This window comes from Coregonus clupeaformis, chromosome 6, assembly GCF_020615455.1.
Source record: "Coregonus clupeaformis isolate EN_2021a chromosome 6, ASM2061545v1, whole genome shotgun sequence".
Taxonomy (NCBI): Eukaryota; Metazoa; Chordata; class Actinopteri; order Salmoniformes; family Salmonidae; genus Coregonus; species Coregonus clupeaformis.
In genome coordinates this window covers 37,431,276-37,446,846 of record NC_059197.1, presented here as the reverse complement: position 1 = coordinate 37,446,846, position 15,571 = coordinate 37,431,276, and the positions used below count along the sequence as shown (strand labels likewise).

Below are 15,571 nucleotides of genomic sequence, written 5' to 3'. Positions count from 1 at the left end.
CAGAGATGGAGTCAGAGAAGCAGTCAGCGTTAGATGAAGTTGTGATGTGTCAGCTAGCAGATGGCCCTGACGTGGACCAGGAGGAGGGAGTATGGTAATCACATAATTACTTGGAGGAGGGGATGGTAATCAGGATGGTAATCAGGATGTCCTGACAGCAGAGTCTCTCTATCTGGCCCCTAGTGGTCTGACTGAACACAGAGGACACTGTAATATCTGTCAATCTTACCAAGGTCAATTACCTCCCATGCCACATTGGGAGATAATTTTGCTTCCTTTCAAGACAGATTACCTTGACATAATTAAACTATCTTGTGGGTAAAGCAGAATCAACTTAAAACAAGGTTGTCTTTGCAGGTAGTGTAGAAGTACTGGTAGATTTACATTGTTGTTACTGCCCAGCCTACTGAGTCTAGCCTGCCCGGCTGGCTGGTGGTAGTTTGTGCCAGTGTTGTTTGATCAGACCTGCTGTCACTGATGGCTGGTGACGATGGCAGGACTCCTGCTGTTCAGCTAGCTACACAACCACGATGAAGCGTGACACACACACACTCCCTGCGCTAGCTCCCAGCAGGAGGTCCCCAGTAAATAAATGATAGCAGCCGAGCAGACCCCATGGCTGGCTCGCTCTGAGATAGACCAACAAAAATATAAAGAAATAAATAATAGTAATAATAACAAACAAACAAATAAATGAAGAAGCAGATACTTTCCACACTTCCTCGGAACAGAGCGAGAGAGATAACGAGAGAGAGAGAGAGAGAGAGAGAGAGAGAGAGAGAGAGAGAGAGAGAGATTGAAGTGAGGAAGAGAGAAGACAACACTAAAGAGCTTCAATGGTGCACAGATGGAGGCAGAAATGTATGAGTTGGGGTTTTGGACCAAAATTACCATTTAATTCTTTGAAGAAATGAATGGGAAAGTGAGCTTTGATATGCCAGCATCGAGAAGGGAAAAGGGCCCTGTACGTGTTCATGGGGCTCCTACAGTTCTTGCTGACATGTGTTCATAGATAACATGGATGAGCTCAACAGAGCCGGGATATATATCACCTGTCTTCAAAGAGCAGGTCGAGAAGCGGGAAGGAAGGAGCACAGTTGGCTCCCTAACTCTGTCTGAATCCCAAATGAGACCCCCTATCCCCTACATAGTTCACTACTTTTTACCAGAGCCCTATATGGGTTCTGGTCAAAAGTAGTGCACTATATAGGGAATAGGACACTATTTGGGATGGAGGCTCTGTCTCTCTCACAACAGAAGGAGGACTACAGCGCCCTGATCCCAGCAGCAGCTCTAGGCCTAGCAGCAGGCCTGCGTTCAAATGCTATGACATTTTAGCTTTAGCCTATATAGCAGCAGGCTAGCTCTACATAGCTGCTAGACTAGCACCTCCCGTGACGCACGCGACACTACCGAATGCCTCACAACGTCCAATAAATAAGTATTGCGCCATATAGGGAATAGGGTGCATTTTCAGACGCATCCTAGGTCTTGTGATCAGGGCTGGGATGGAGCAGATATCCTCTGTCTCCTTCTGTGTGAAGCACTGGCCTGAGATCAGATCAGTACCCAGGCAGATGGGTAGCGGGTCTGTCAGACTGATCTGAAAGGTTTGGCTTTCTCTTTCCGTCTCCCTCCATCCTTTGAGGTTTGAGATCCATTAAACACATTGAGGAGCAGAAAGGAATGCCAGTGTGCTGTGTGTGCTTCTGGAGGCTTTCCTAATGGCACCCTATTCCCTATATAGTGGCCTACCATAGGTCTCTGGTTAAAAGTAGTGCACTATGTAGGGAATAGGGTGCCATTTGGGATGCACACCACATTTCTCCTGTTCTGTCCTGCCTAACCTCGTATAAGCACACTGCTGGAGAGACAGAACATTTCACTGATGCAATGATGTTCGTCTGATAAATATATCCATGTACTCTCAAATACTATCACATTTAGGGGAGTACCGTAGAAACCTCTTTTAATATCTTTTAAAAACAGTTTCAAAAGTGTACACAGTATGGAATTGAGTTATTTCTCTTCGTAATCAGAAATGCTAATCAGTTAACCCCTTAGAAGGGTGATATAACCCTCTTCTTTGTGTTCTTCAAGAAAAAGAGACTTCCTTAGTTCCTTTACTCTAATTGAAGAGGGCAGACCCTTGAGATAGTCTAATGGTCATATTATTTGCATATCATCTGCATATTATCTTCATATTATCTGCATACCCCACTGAGGGAGAGTGAGATCATTAGCTAGCAGAGACACAGGGCTGCTTTTGACCAGAGCCCTGTGGCCAACAATTGGCCCTGGTCCAAAGTAGTGCACTTTATGGCCCCGTGTAGCTCAGTTGGTAGAGCATGGCGCTTACAACGCCAGGGTTGTGGGTTCGTTTCCCACGGGGGGCCAGTATGAAAAATGTATGCACTCACTAACTATAAGTCGCTCTGGATAAGAGCGTCTGCTAAATGACTAAAATGTAAAATGTAAATGTATATAGAGAATATTTCGGGCCATTTGTGACGCACACAGGGACAACGTAACACACCACAGCCTCAAAGCTAGCAAAGACACAGGGAGACACAGCTGGGGACAACTCAATACACCTGACCCATGTGATCTGACCTCAAACTTCAGCTATTCAAACTAGCATAGCTTTATTGATATCCCGAACATATTGGGATTCCGGACAAAAACAATGAAAACAATACCAGTGGTGTCAGTAGTATGGGTTCCAGTCAGCCATAAAACCTTTGTTATAAACCCTGTGTATAAACTTTGTGTTATAAAACTAAGGTTTACTGTCCCATCTATTGTTGCACTGTGTTTATTCACTATTCAGTCCAGGACAGTAAAATGTAAGGAATGTTCACAGAGAGTGGCGTCTAACTCTGCGACAGCGGGCATCTTTCTGACGACCACCAACTCCACGTAACCGCTCCCATGAGCCCTTGCTGTCCCCAGGAGGGTCGTCCTGTCTGATCGGCTAAAAGGATAAATCCTGCCCTGAGGAGAAGGGTCAGGGGTGAAAGGTCGTGACCTGTATGACCCTGAAGTTGTCTGTCCTTCCCCTGCTCTGTCAAGAGATTGGCCCTCTGCTATTCTTGGTGTGCGTCCCAAATTGCACCCCTCTATTTGTTCTCCAAGGCTATGTCCCAAATGGCATATAGAGTGCACTACTTTTGTCAGGACACCCATTAACATTCCTTTCCTTTCAAAAATGTGTGAATTGGACGAGGAGTGACAGTTGGCTCTTAGATCTAGGGGCAGGTGATGTCACTGGGCCATGCTAACTCAGCCATCCGCTACATTTTTTTTACATTTTACATTTTAGTCATTTAGCAGACGCTCTTATCCAGAGCGACTTACAGGAGCAATTAGGGTTAAGTGCCTTGCTCAAGGGCACATCGACAGATTTTTCACCTAGTCGGCGATTAGAACCAGTGACCTTTCGGTTACTGGCACAACGCTCTTACCCACTAAGCTACCTGCCGCCCGTTACATGAACATGAAAGGCTGAAAAGCTGTGGAGCTTCCCTGGAGGGATAGAGCCAATGATGTCATTATGATGTCTATGGATGTCCTGACTGATGGGAAGAGAGTGCCATTTGGGACGTAGACAATGTGTATAAGGATGTGTATAATAAGAAGGTAGTTTGACTCACTGATGAAGGATGTCTCTCCCAGATATCCTCGTCGTTTGAGGACCACCTCCAGGTACTTGGCCTCCTCGTCCACCACATAGTACTCCTTCTCCAGGGAGACCCAGGCCCAGTTCAGCCTGAACACCTGGTTCTTCAGCTTGTTGCCTCCTAAACACACACACATAAACCTGATTATCAGCACCATCAGAGAGGATCACTTAATAATGTGTCTTATGTGCCACTTTGCAGACAAGTGACTTACAGTACAGTGAGTACAGGAAACACACACACACATTTTAAATACTTTATTTGAATCCACAAATTAAATTACATCAAGTGCTAGTGTCGTTCTGTGTGGATGTTTGTCAACAACAGCAAAAAACGGAGATCGACATGAGAGGGAATTCATTCAGCAAAGACACCGGAAGAAGTTGAGTTTCTGAACACATTATCTGCACTTCAAAACATTTATAATGGAAAAGCTGTTTGTTTTCAGGACATGTTCCTATCTCAATATCTTTTCATTAGAATCATTTCATGGCCGTTTTATGGGAACCTGTAGGACAGCTAGACTCCCTGCCTATATTCGGTGGGAGGCATCAGTATCAGCACAAACACATGCGCATGCACATGTGCACACACACAAGAACAAACAGCCTGCCAGTATATTCAGTGGGAGGTATCAGTGCAGATGAGGAAGTATAAAGTAGAAGGTTTAATTGGCTTCATTGTAATTGAGAGATAAAGGTTAGTCTCTGTGTGTGTGTGTGTGTGTGTGTGTGTGCGTGTGCATGTGTGTGTGTCAGGGTTGTTTTATTAGTTCCGTTTGAAGTGGAATTCAAAGCTCTGTATTCCTGGAAGGCAGCACTGCTACCGTACTGACCACAGAGAGAGCGACACCACACACAGACATCAAACACACACACACTCAAAATGATAAATCATAAAACGTAGGCGCTTACACATACGCAGACACATACACACGCGCACGCGCATGCAAGCACACACACACACACACACATACTATTGCCATTATTATTATTAACAGCAGGGTTATAACAGTGGCTCCAAGCCCCTTAGCCTAAACAGAACAGTGTGAAATGAGGGATGACGGGAATGGAGGGAGAAAATGGAGAGGAGGGAGATGGAGGAATGAAGGGAGATGAGGGAGATGACGAGATGATGGGAGAGGAGGGAGGGAGGAATGAAGGGAGAGGAGGGAGGGAGGAATGAAGGGAGAGGAGGGAGATGGAGGAATGAAGGGAGAGGAGGGAGATGAAGGAATGAAGGGAGAGGAGGGAGATGAAGAGATGATGGGAGAGGAGGGAGGGAGGAATGAAGGGAGAGGAGGGAGATGGAGGAATGAAGGGAGAGGAGGAAGATGGAGGAATGAAGGGAGAGGAGGGAGGGAGGAATGAAGGGAGAGGAGGGAGATAGAGAAATGAAGAGAGAGGAGGGAGATGGAGGAATGAAGGGAGAGGAGGGAGGGAGGAATGAAGGGAGAGGAGGGAGATGGAGGAATGAAGGGAGAGGAGGGAGATGAAGGAATGAAGGGAGAGGAGGGAGATGAAGAGATGATGGGAGAGGAGGGAGGGAGGAATGAAGGGAGAGGAGGGAGATGGAGGAATGAAGGGAGAGGAGGGAGATGAAGGAATGAAGGGAGAGGAGGGAGATGAAGAGATGATGGGAGAGGAGGGAGGGAGGAATGAAGGGAGAGGAGGGAGATGGAGGAATGAAGGGAGAGGAGGAAGATGGAGGAATGAAGGGAGAGGAGGGAGGGAGGAATGAAGGGAGAGGAGGGAGATAGAGAAATGAAGAGAGAGGAGGGAGATGGAGGAATGAAGGGAGAGGAGGGAGGGAGGAATGAAGGGAGAGGAGGGAGATGGAGGAATGAAGGGAGAGGAGGGAGATGAAGGAATGAAGGGAGAGGAGGGAGATGAAGAGATGATGGGAGAGGAGGGAGGGAGGAATGAAGGGAGAGGAGGGAGATGGAGGAATGAAGGGAGAGGAGGGAGATGGAGGAATGAAGGGAGAGGAGGGAGGGAGGAATGAAGGGATAGGAGGGAGATGGAGGAATGAAGGGAGAGGAGGGAGATGGAGGAATGAAGGGAGAGGAGGGAGAGAAAGGATGAAGAGAGAAAAGAGAATGGAGGGATGAAGGTAGAGGGAGACAGACCCAGGTGTTTCTACAGTACAGCTGGACAGCTGGCAGATGTGAGGTGGGAGGAATGAAAGAATGCAAGAGAAACCGGAGGGTCTGAGTCCCAAATGGTACCCCATTGCCTATATCCCTCAAATTCTAATATGGACTTCGAAGCCAGTTCCACTGCTTTTTTCCCCATTGTTCTCCTCTAATCAGGGACTGAATTAGACCTGGGACACCAGGTGGGTGCAATGAATTATCAGGTAGAGCAGAAAACCAGCAGTAGTCCAGACCTCATATGGTAGAATTTGAATACCACTGCCCGATATATTGCACTACATTTGACCAGAGCCCTATGGGCCCCTGGTCAAAAGTAGTGCACTATTTAGGGAATAGGGTGCCATTTGGGACACATACTGTTCTGGGTATTGTTCTGGGTTTACAGACGGCTGAGTCTGTTAGGGGTTGGCACCACTACTGAGACCCTAACCCCCCCCCACCCCCCCACCCCTCTCTCTCTCTCCTCTCCTTCATTCTGCCCTTCCCCCTCCCCAGTTGTCATGGTCAGTAAATCTGTCATGTCCAGTCGACCGCTCTGCTATGTAGCCTTTTCCCTTTCAAGAGAGGGTGAGACCTACACATTCACAAGGGTGTTACTGTTTTATTGTGTGTATGTGTGTGTGTGTGTGTGTGTGTGTGTGTGTGTGTGTGTGTGTGTGTGTGTGTGTGTGTGTGTGTGTGTGTGTGTGTGTGTGTGTGTGTGTGTGTGTGTGTATAGAAGGGCATGTAGCATAGTGAGTGTGTGGAACCGTGGCCTATACTGCACCTGTTCATTGCTGTTTCATGTGGTCTAATAGATTAACGTTAAAATGACAATGATACGGCTGAACTAACATAGAAGATGATGGAGAATAAAGTGAAGATGACGAAGGTAGAGCTAAATAAAGTGGAGATGATGAGGATACGGCTGAACTAACTGAAGGGCTGACAGTTTTCTGGCTCATCTTCAAAGTCTGATTGTTTCCACGGTAATGGGTTCCGTCAACACGGTTCTAGATGAAAGAGAAGAGGTATCCTAGAACTACAACCCAGTGATCTCTAGCTGCTGATGGTTCAGTACTATATTAATGTAAACCAAGCTACTACATCCATGCCACTGGCCCCATGTTTCCCAAGCCTGTCCATTCTCAGGGGTTAAGGGCATACTGGGAGTAGAGTTGGGTCTAATAACTCTCTACTTTAATAACTCCTGCAGGAGTGAAAATAGCTTTTCCCCCTGTGTATGTTCTGGATTACTCTGCTGGAACAGAGGGGTGTGTGTTTAGACCTCCGTACCTTGTACTAGGGCTTAGAGGGAGCAGCTAGACCCATGCCACAGGTAAGCACAGTGTGTGTGATCTCTGAGTCGTGAAGGCTACTGGTCTAAATCACCTGGCCCTCTCCCACCACAGACATAATCTCTTTATAGAAAACTGCCACAAGGTCCTTGTTTCCTTCCAGAACTCATTCAACAACCTGTAAAGTTATACAACTACGCTAATAAGCACTCACAGCTGTTGTAAGGGACTTCAGACCGACTAAAATGTTGTTAAGAGAAGACGGATCTTCCTATCTTTCTGGGTATGCTGGATTAAAGTTAGGATCTTGTTTTGGAAAGCTTGGCATCGTCTCTACGTTTACACTATGTTGTTAATGTTAGCCTGATACACATCTGAGGTGAGAGGAGATGAATAGTAACAGCAAAGGCATCCCAAATAGCACCCTATTCCCTATATAGTGTTCTACTTTTGAAAAAGAGAGTAGGGGTGCCATTTGGAATGCACAGTTTGTCTTTAGTGTCAGTTACCCCCAGGGACGTCCTGAGACCATGTATAGGTATAATACTGCACCAGTCTGCCTGTGCCCCGGTCATATGTCTCATTGTGAACATTACATGGTGGCATGATGTCTAATCATTTACATTACGCTGGAGACATAAACATTCTCATCAAGCTACACTTCAAAGGTAACTTCCTCCACTTTACTTCTACATTAAGCACTTTAAAGATCACCTTCTTGTGGGCAGGAATAGTAGCCAACATGGAGAGGGCAAAATCCAAAGCTGTGCAATGCCTTCAGAATGTAAGAAACATACTTTTTACATTCATAATTCAGGAATATCAGTAAATCAATTATTTATCATATGAGCCAGTCATCATCAGGTTTGGGAAGCCAGAATAACCACACCGCTGGTGCTTGTGTTAGGCAGCTGAAGTGTGTTGGTGCATAGAGGTGTGTTGGTGCAAGGAGCCAGAGGTCCATTAACCTCCATAAGGTTATTTTTCAGTAATTAAGATAAGCAGGAGTTGAAGTAAGAACACTTCAAAGAGGCCCTAGAAAAACATCTCAGTTAATCTTTAACTGCCACCCAGGGCCAATCTGCTGAGCTAGAGGTTAGCTGTCTAAATTGGTTTCCCATATTCCTCTCATTCCCAGCCAAAGGACAAGGAGTCACTAGTCACTTTTTTCGAAAGTATACACCAGACTAAAAACCTAACCTAGCTAATGTCCTCTGTTGCCAGTCCCATAGTTACTTTAGATTAGACTCTTGATCTATGTAAATGGAGTCACACAGTGCTCATTATAGATGGACAGTCATGTTAATGGAAAATAAATTAGATTCAATATGTTAATTCACCTATTCTCCCATGTCAATCTAGCTTTATTTTTGATACCAATGTGTGTCAGCGTGAAGCCTTCATCATGGTATTGTACTGTTAAAAGTAACTGTACTGGGCTGTGTTGTGATAGACAGGAGAACTCTGTGAGGGAGGCTAATGAATGTAGGTGGCTGAGCTGAGTGGTCCCCCACACAATCAAATCAAATCAAATTGTATTTGTCACATGCGCCGAATACAACCGGTGTAGACCTTACAGTGAAATGCTTACTTACAAGCCCTTAACCAACAACGCAGTTTTAAGAAAAATAAGTGTTAAGTAAAGACGTGTGTATGTGTGTATACATGTACATATGAATATATTTATATATATATATATTTGCGAGAAAAGAAAACATGGGGGATTGGAAGTGATGCAGGCAATTACATTGATGGAAGTTACAATCTGCATCAATGTAACTGCATCTTAAAGCTGATCTACCCCCCCAAAAAATAAAATATAATTATAATAAATAAAGACCAGCAGTAAAATAACAGTAGCGAGGCTATATACAGGGTGTACCGGTGCAGAGTCAAAGTGCGGGGGCCCAGGTTAGTCAAGGTAATTGAGGTAATATGTACAGTGAGGGAAAAAAGTATTTGATCCCCTGCTGATTTTGTACGTTTGCCCACTGACAAAGACATGATCAGTCTATAATTGTAATGGTAGGTTTATTTGAACAGTGAGAGAAAGAATAACAACAAAAAAATCCAGAAAAACGCATGTCAAAAATGTTATACATTGATTTGCATTTTAGTGAGGGAGATAAGTATTTGACCTAGTACTTGGTGGCAAAACCCTTGTTGGCAATCACAGTGGTCAGACGTTTCTTGTAGTTGGCCACCAGGTTTGCACACATCTCAGGAGGGATTTTGTCCCACTCCTCTTTGCAGATCTTCTCCAAGTCATTAAGGTTTCGAGGCTGACGTTTGGCAACTCGAACCTTCACCTTCCTCCACAGATTTTCTATGGGATTAAGGTCTGGAGACTGGCTACGCCACTCCAGGACCTTAATGTGCTTCTTCTTGAGCCACTCCTTTGTTGCCTTGGCCGTGTGTTTTGTGTCATTGTCACCCATTTTCAATGCCCTGGCTGAGGGAAGGAGGTTCTCACCCAAGATTTGATGGTACATGGCATCCCCATCGTCCCTTTGATGCAGTGAAGTTGTCCTGTCCCCTTAGCAGAAAAACACCCCCAAAGCATAATGTTTCTACCTCCATGTTTGACGGTGGGGATGGTGTTCTTGGGGTCATAGGCAGCATTCCTCCTCCTCCAAACACGGCGAGTTGAGTTGATGCCAAAGAGCTCGATTTTGGTCTCATCTGACCACAACACTTTCTCCCAGTTCTCCTCTGAATCATTCAGATGTTCATTGGCAAACTTCAGACGGGCCTTTATATGTGCTTTCTTGAGCAGGGGGACCTTGCGGGCGCTGCAGGATTTCAGTCCTTCACGGCGTAGTGTGTTACCAATTGTTTTCTTGGTGACTATGGTCCCAGCTGCCTTGAGATCATTGACAAGATCCTCCTGTGTAGTTCTGGGCTGATTCCTTACCGTTCTCATGATCATTGCAACTCCACGAGGTGAGATCTTGCATGGAGCCCCAGGCCGAGGGAGATTGACAGTTATTTTGTGTTTCTTCCATTTGTGAATAATCGCACAAACTGTCGTCACCTTCTCACCAAGCTGCTTGGCGATGGTCTTGTAGCCCATTCCAGCCTTGTGTAGGTCTACAATCTTGTCCCTGACATCCTTGGAGAGCTCTTTGGTCTTGGCCATGGTGGAGAGTTTGGAATCTGATTGATTGATTGCTTCTGTGGACAGGTGTCTTTTATACAGGTAACAAGCTGAGATTAGGAGCACTCCCTTTAAGAGTGTGCTCCTAATCTCATCTCGTTACCTGTATAAAAGACACCTGGGAGCCAGAAATCTTTCTGATTGAGAGGGGGTCAAATACTTATTTCCCTCATTAAAATGCAAATCAATTTATAACATGTGTTTTTCTGGATTTTTTTGTTGTTATTCTGTCTCTCACTGTTCAAATAAACCTACCATTAAAATTATAGACTGATCATTTCTTTGTCAGTGGGCAAATGTACAAAATCAGCAGGGGATCAAATATTTTTCCCCCCTCACTGTACATGTAGGTAGGGTTATTAAAGTGACTATGCATAGATAATAAACAGAGAGTAGCAGCAGCATAAAAGAGGGGGTGGGGGGAGGAACAATGCAAATAGTCCAAGTAGCCATTTGATTAGCTGTTCAGCAGTCTTATGCCTTGGGGGTAGAAGCTGTTAAGAAGCCTTTTGGACCTAGACTTGGCGCTCCGGTACCGCTTGCCGTACGGTAGCAGAGAGAACAGTCTATGACTAGGGTGGCTGGAGTCTTTGACAATTTTTAGGGCCTTCCTCTGACAGCGCCTGGTATAGAGGTCCTGGATGGCAGGAAGCTTGGCCCCAGTGATGTACTGGGCCGTATGCACGACCCTCTGTAGTGTCTTGCGGTCGGAGGCCAAGCAGTTGCCATATCAGGTGGTGATGCAACCAGTCAGGATGCTCTCGATGGTGCAGCTGTATAACTTTTTGAGGATCTGAGGACACATGCCAAATCTTTTCAGTCTCCTGAGAGGGAATAGGCTTTGTCGTTCCCTCTTCACGACTGTCTTGGTGTGTTTGGACCATGAAAGATTGTTGGTGATGTGGACACCAAGGAACTTGAAGCTCTCAACCTGCTCCATTACAGCCCCGTTGATGAAAATGGGGGTGTGCTCGGTCCTCTTTTTCCTGTAGTCCACAATCATCTCCTTTGTCTTGATCACGTTGAGGGAGAGGTTGTTATCCTGGCACCACACGGCCAGGTCTCTGACCTCCTCCCTATAGGCTGTCTCATCGTTGTCGGTGATCAGGCCTACTACTGTTGTGTCGTCGGCAAACTTAATGATGGTGTTGGAATCGTGCCTGGCCATGCAGTCATGGGTGAACATGGAGTACAGGAGGGGACTGAGCACGCACCCCTGAGGGGCCCCTGTGTTGAGGATCAGCGTGGCAGATGTGCTGTTACCTACCCTTACCACCTGGGGGTGGCCCGTCAGGAAGTCCAGGATCCAGTTGCAGAGGGAGGTGTTTAGTCCCATGGTCCTTAGCTTAGTGATGAGCTTTGAGGGCACTATGGTATTGAACGCTGAGCTGTAGTCAATGAATAGCATTCTCACGTAGGTGTTCCTTTTGTCCAGATGGGAAAGGGCAGTGTGGAGTGCAATAGAGATTGCATCATCTGTGCATCTGTTGTAGTATGCAGTATGCAAATTGGAGTGGGTCTAGGGTTTCTGGGATAATGGTGTTGATGTGAGCCATGACCAGCCTTTCAAAGCACTTCATGGCTGTGAGTGCTACGGGTCGGTAGTAATTTAGGCAGGTTACCTTAGTGTTCTTGGGCACTAGACTATGGTGGTCTGCTTGAAACATGTTGGTATTACAGACTCAGTCAGGGACAGGTTGAAAATGTCAGTGAAGACACTTGCAAGTTGGTCAGCGCATGCTCGGAGTACACGTCCTGGTAATCCGTCTGGCCCTGCAGCCTTGTGAATGTTGACTTGTTTAAAGGTCTTACTCACATCAGCTACGGAGAGTGTGATCACACAGTCGTCCAGAACAGCTGATGCTCTCATGCATGCTTCAGTGTTGCTTGCCTTGAAGCGAGCATAGAAGTAATTAGCTTGTCTGGTAGGCTTGTGTCACTGGGCAGCTCGCGGCTGTGCTTCCCTTTGTATTCTGTAATAGTTTGCAAGCCCTGCCACATCCAACGCGTGTCGGAGCCGGTGTAGTAAGATTCAATCTTAGTCCTGTATTGACGCTTTGCCTGTTTGATGGTTCGTCGGTGGGCATAGCGGGATTTCTTATAAGCGTCCGGGTTAGAGTCCCGCTCTTTGAAAGCGGCAGCTCTACCCTTTAGCTCAGCGCAGATGTCATTTAGCAGACGCTCTTATCCAGAGCGACTTACAGTTAGTGATTACATATTTTTTTTATACTGGCCCCCCGTGGGAATCGAACCCACAACCCTGGCGTCGCAAACGCCATGCTCTATCAACTGAGCTACATCCCTGCCGGCCATTCCCTCCCCTACCCTAGACGACACTGGGCTAATTGTGCGCCGCCCATGAGTCTCCCGGTCGCGGCCGGCTGCGACAGAGCCTGGATCTTGCTGATGCAGCGTATATCCCGCCAGCTCTATGTTATCCATGTCGTCATTCAGCCACGACTCGGTGAAACATAAGATATTACAGTTTTTAATGTCCCGTTGGTAAGATATCCGTGATCGTAGTTAGTCTATTTTGTTATCCAATGATTGTACGTTGGCTAATAGGACTGATGGTAGAGGCAGATTACCAATTCGCCGTCGGATCCTTACAAGGCAACCCGACCTACGTCCTCGATATCGCCATCTCTTTCTCATGCGAATGACGGGATTTGGGCCTTGTCGGGTGTCTGAAGAAAATCGTCCAGTACGAGGTGAGTAATCGCTGTCCTGATATCCAGAGGCTCTTTTCGATCATAAGAGACGGTGGCAGAAACATTATGTACAAAATAAGTTACAAATAACGCGCAAAAACACACACAATAGCACAATTGGTTAGGAGCCCGTAAAATGGCAGCCATCTCCTCTGGCGCCATTCTTTGCTGAATCTCTCTCTCTCTCTCAGTGCCCTTGTCTCTTGTCTCAACTCACACAGCAGACGGTCCTTATTTGGTCACCCTGGGGGCCTGGATGCTTGACGGGGTCCTTTTCTGTCTGTCTGTCTGTCTGTCTGTCTGTCTGTCTGTCTGTCTGTCTCCATCTTTCTCTGTCTGTCTATCTGTCTCTCTCAGGTCCTCCTCCACTCAGTCACCCTCTCTCACCTAGCAAGGCAGGCAGGCAGGTGCAGCAGACAACCCTCGACCCAATGAGCTGCTCTACACTGAGTAGGCAGCAGAATAACCCTGGCTGTCTGTGACAATGAGTTTAAAAATACACTACACTACTGTTTGCACTAAAATGCTTACCTAGAGTGAGTAATGGGTCCTGGTCAAAAGTACTGCACTATATAAAGGGAATAGGGTGCCATTTGGGACGCATCCTGTTTCTCACAACAACAATGGGCCAAAAGCCAAGCTCTGAGGACCGGACATGCATCTCTCTATGTTATTTATTACCATGCTACACTGTATAAAACTCCCATTACAGAGGAAGTACAGAGGATTCTGAAGGAGAGAGAGTTAGAGAGAGAGAGAGAGAGAGAGAGAGAGAGAGAGAGAGAGAGAGAGAGAGAGAGAGAGAGAGAGAGAGAGAGAGAGAGAGAGAGAGAGAGAGAGAGAGAGAGAGAGAAAGAGAGAGAGAGAGAGATGCAGAAAGAGAGAGATGCAGCCTAATCAGACAAAACTCTATATAAGCAGTAATGAAAGAGGAGGAGGAGGAGGATAGGGGCTGAATTAGAGAGGAGGTGGGAGTCACATGTATCATTGAATCAGATCAGATTAAAGAGCTATTATAACAGATGGATGTTTATTAGACAATTGTGAAGCAAGGCTACATATCCTTAACCCTTGTCCACAGGCAGGACTAAAGGACGTTAACCCTTAGCCACTAGCTTTAACTCTTTAACCCTTGGGCTCACAGGCTTTCAGGGAGTAGGACAGCCATAAATCAGACAGACATCTGGATTTGCATCTGGCCTAATTTGACAATTTGTTCATTCAAGAGGGACACTCTGGTCTTTGGGATAGTGGTAACTCTGAGGGGACATTTTTCGGAAGGCCGAAAAGGCCGTAGGTGGCTTTGAACAAAGGAGCTGGGAGAGGGAGAGATAGAGGTTAGAGAGAGAGAAGAGAGAGGGAGGGACATGGAGAATAGAGGGAGGGAGAGAGGAAGGGAATGAGAACCATCTAAGGCATGGTTCTTCAACCTTTTCTTGCCCAGGGACCCCCTCCCAGGAAAACCAGTCACCCAGTGACCCCCATCATATGTTGGCAAACTTTTTGTCTTATCATCAGGTGAATGAAAAAGTAATCAACATTATCAAATAGATTTGGTAGATTGTTTTTCATTATATTGGCCTCCCCACATTATAATTGCAAGAGGAAATGTAAACTCTAAGATAGCCTATTAGCTAGAGAGGTAACTCCAAACAAATGTTCGCTAAGAGCAGGTGTTTAGCTGGTTAAACAAAGGTTAGCCATGTGTTGGCAAAAATGTATGTCCAAGTCAAGAAAACTTACCAGCAGCCAACGGCACTTGCCTCACTGGTAGCCTATTCGTGGGTGCGTGAATGGAATTGGCTCCAATGAGTGTAATTTCCTCAATATTAGGAGGTAAGAAAAAAAGCTGACATCTAATTTCTACTGTAGGTATGTCATTCTAAATTGGTTTATTCTGTTGTTGCTAGCGATATTCATAAAAAATATTGAAATAAAAATCATTTTGTCCATTTTTTTCCCCTTTCAATATTTTCACGGACCCCCTGCAGTTTGCTCTAGCCTGCCTGGAGTTTCAGATGGGTGAGATTTACATTTTTCAGACTTTTCTATCAATCAAGCACAGATACAGTGGGGAAAAAAAGTATTTAGTCAGCCACCAATTGTGCAAGTTCTCCCACTTAAAAAGATGAGAGAGGCCTGTAATTTTCATCATAGGTACACGTCAACTATGACAGACAAATTGAGAAAAAAAATCCAGAAAATCACATTGTAGGATTTCTAATGAATTTATTTGCAAATTATGGTGGAAAATAAGTATTTGGTCACCTACAAACAAGCAATATTTCTGGCTCTCACAGACCTGTAACTTATTCTTTAAGAGGCTCCTCTGTCCTCCACTCATTACCTGTATTAATGGCACCTGTTTGAACTTGTTATCAGTATAAAAGACACCTGTCCACAACCTCAAACAGTCACACTCCAAACTCCACTATGGCCAAGACCAAAGAGCTGTCAAAGGACACCAGAAACAAAATTGTAGACCTGCACCAGGCTGGGAAGACTGAATCTGCAATAGGTAAGCAGCATGGTTTGAAGAAATTAACTGTGGGAGCAATTATTAGGAAATGGAAGACATACAAGACCACTGA

The 15,571-nt window shown here is 45.7% G+C and overlaps 1 protein-coding gene and 1 non-coding gene across 2 annotated transcripts in view; one reads left to right on the top strand and one right to left on the bottom strand.

Moving 5' to 3' along the window:
• Window positions 1-15,571, bottom strand: part of LOC121568160 (FRAS1-related extracellular matrix protein 2-like) — a 108,213-nt gene that overhangs the window by 49,429 nt on the left and 43,213 nt on the right. The window contains exon 5 of the mRNA XM_045220365.1: window positions 3,654-3,800. Coding sequence (XP_045076300.1) covers window positions 3,654-3,800 — 147 coding nt within the window. The remainder of the gene's footprint in view (window positions 1-3,653; window positions 3,801-15,571) is intronic.
• Window positions 2,322-2,397, top strand: trnav-uac. The gene has a single exon. It is a non-coding gene; the product is annotated as a tRNA-Val (tRNA).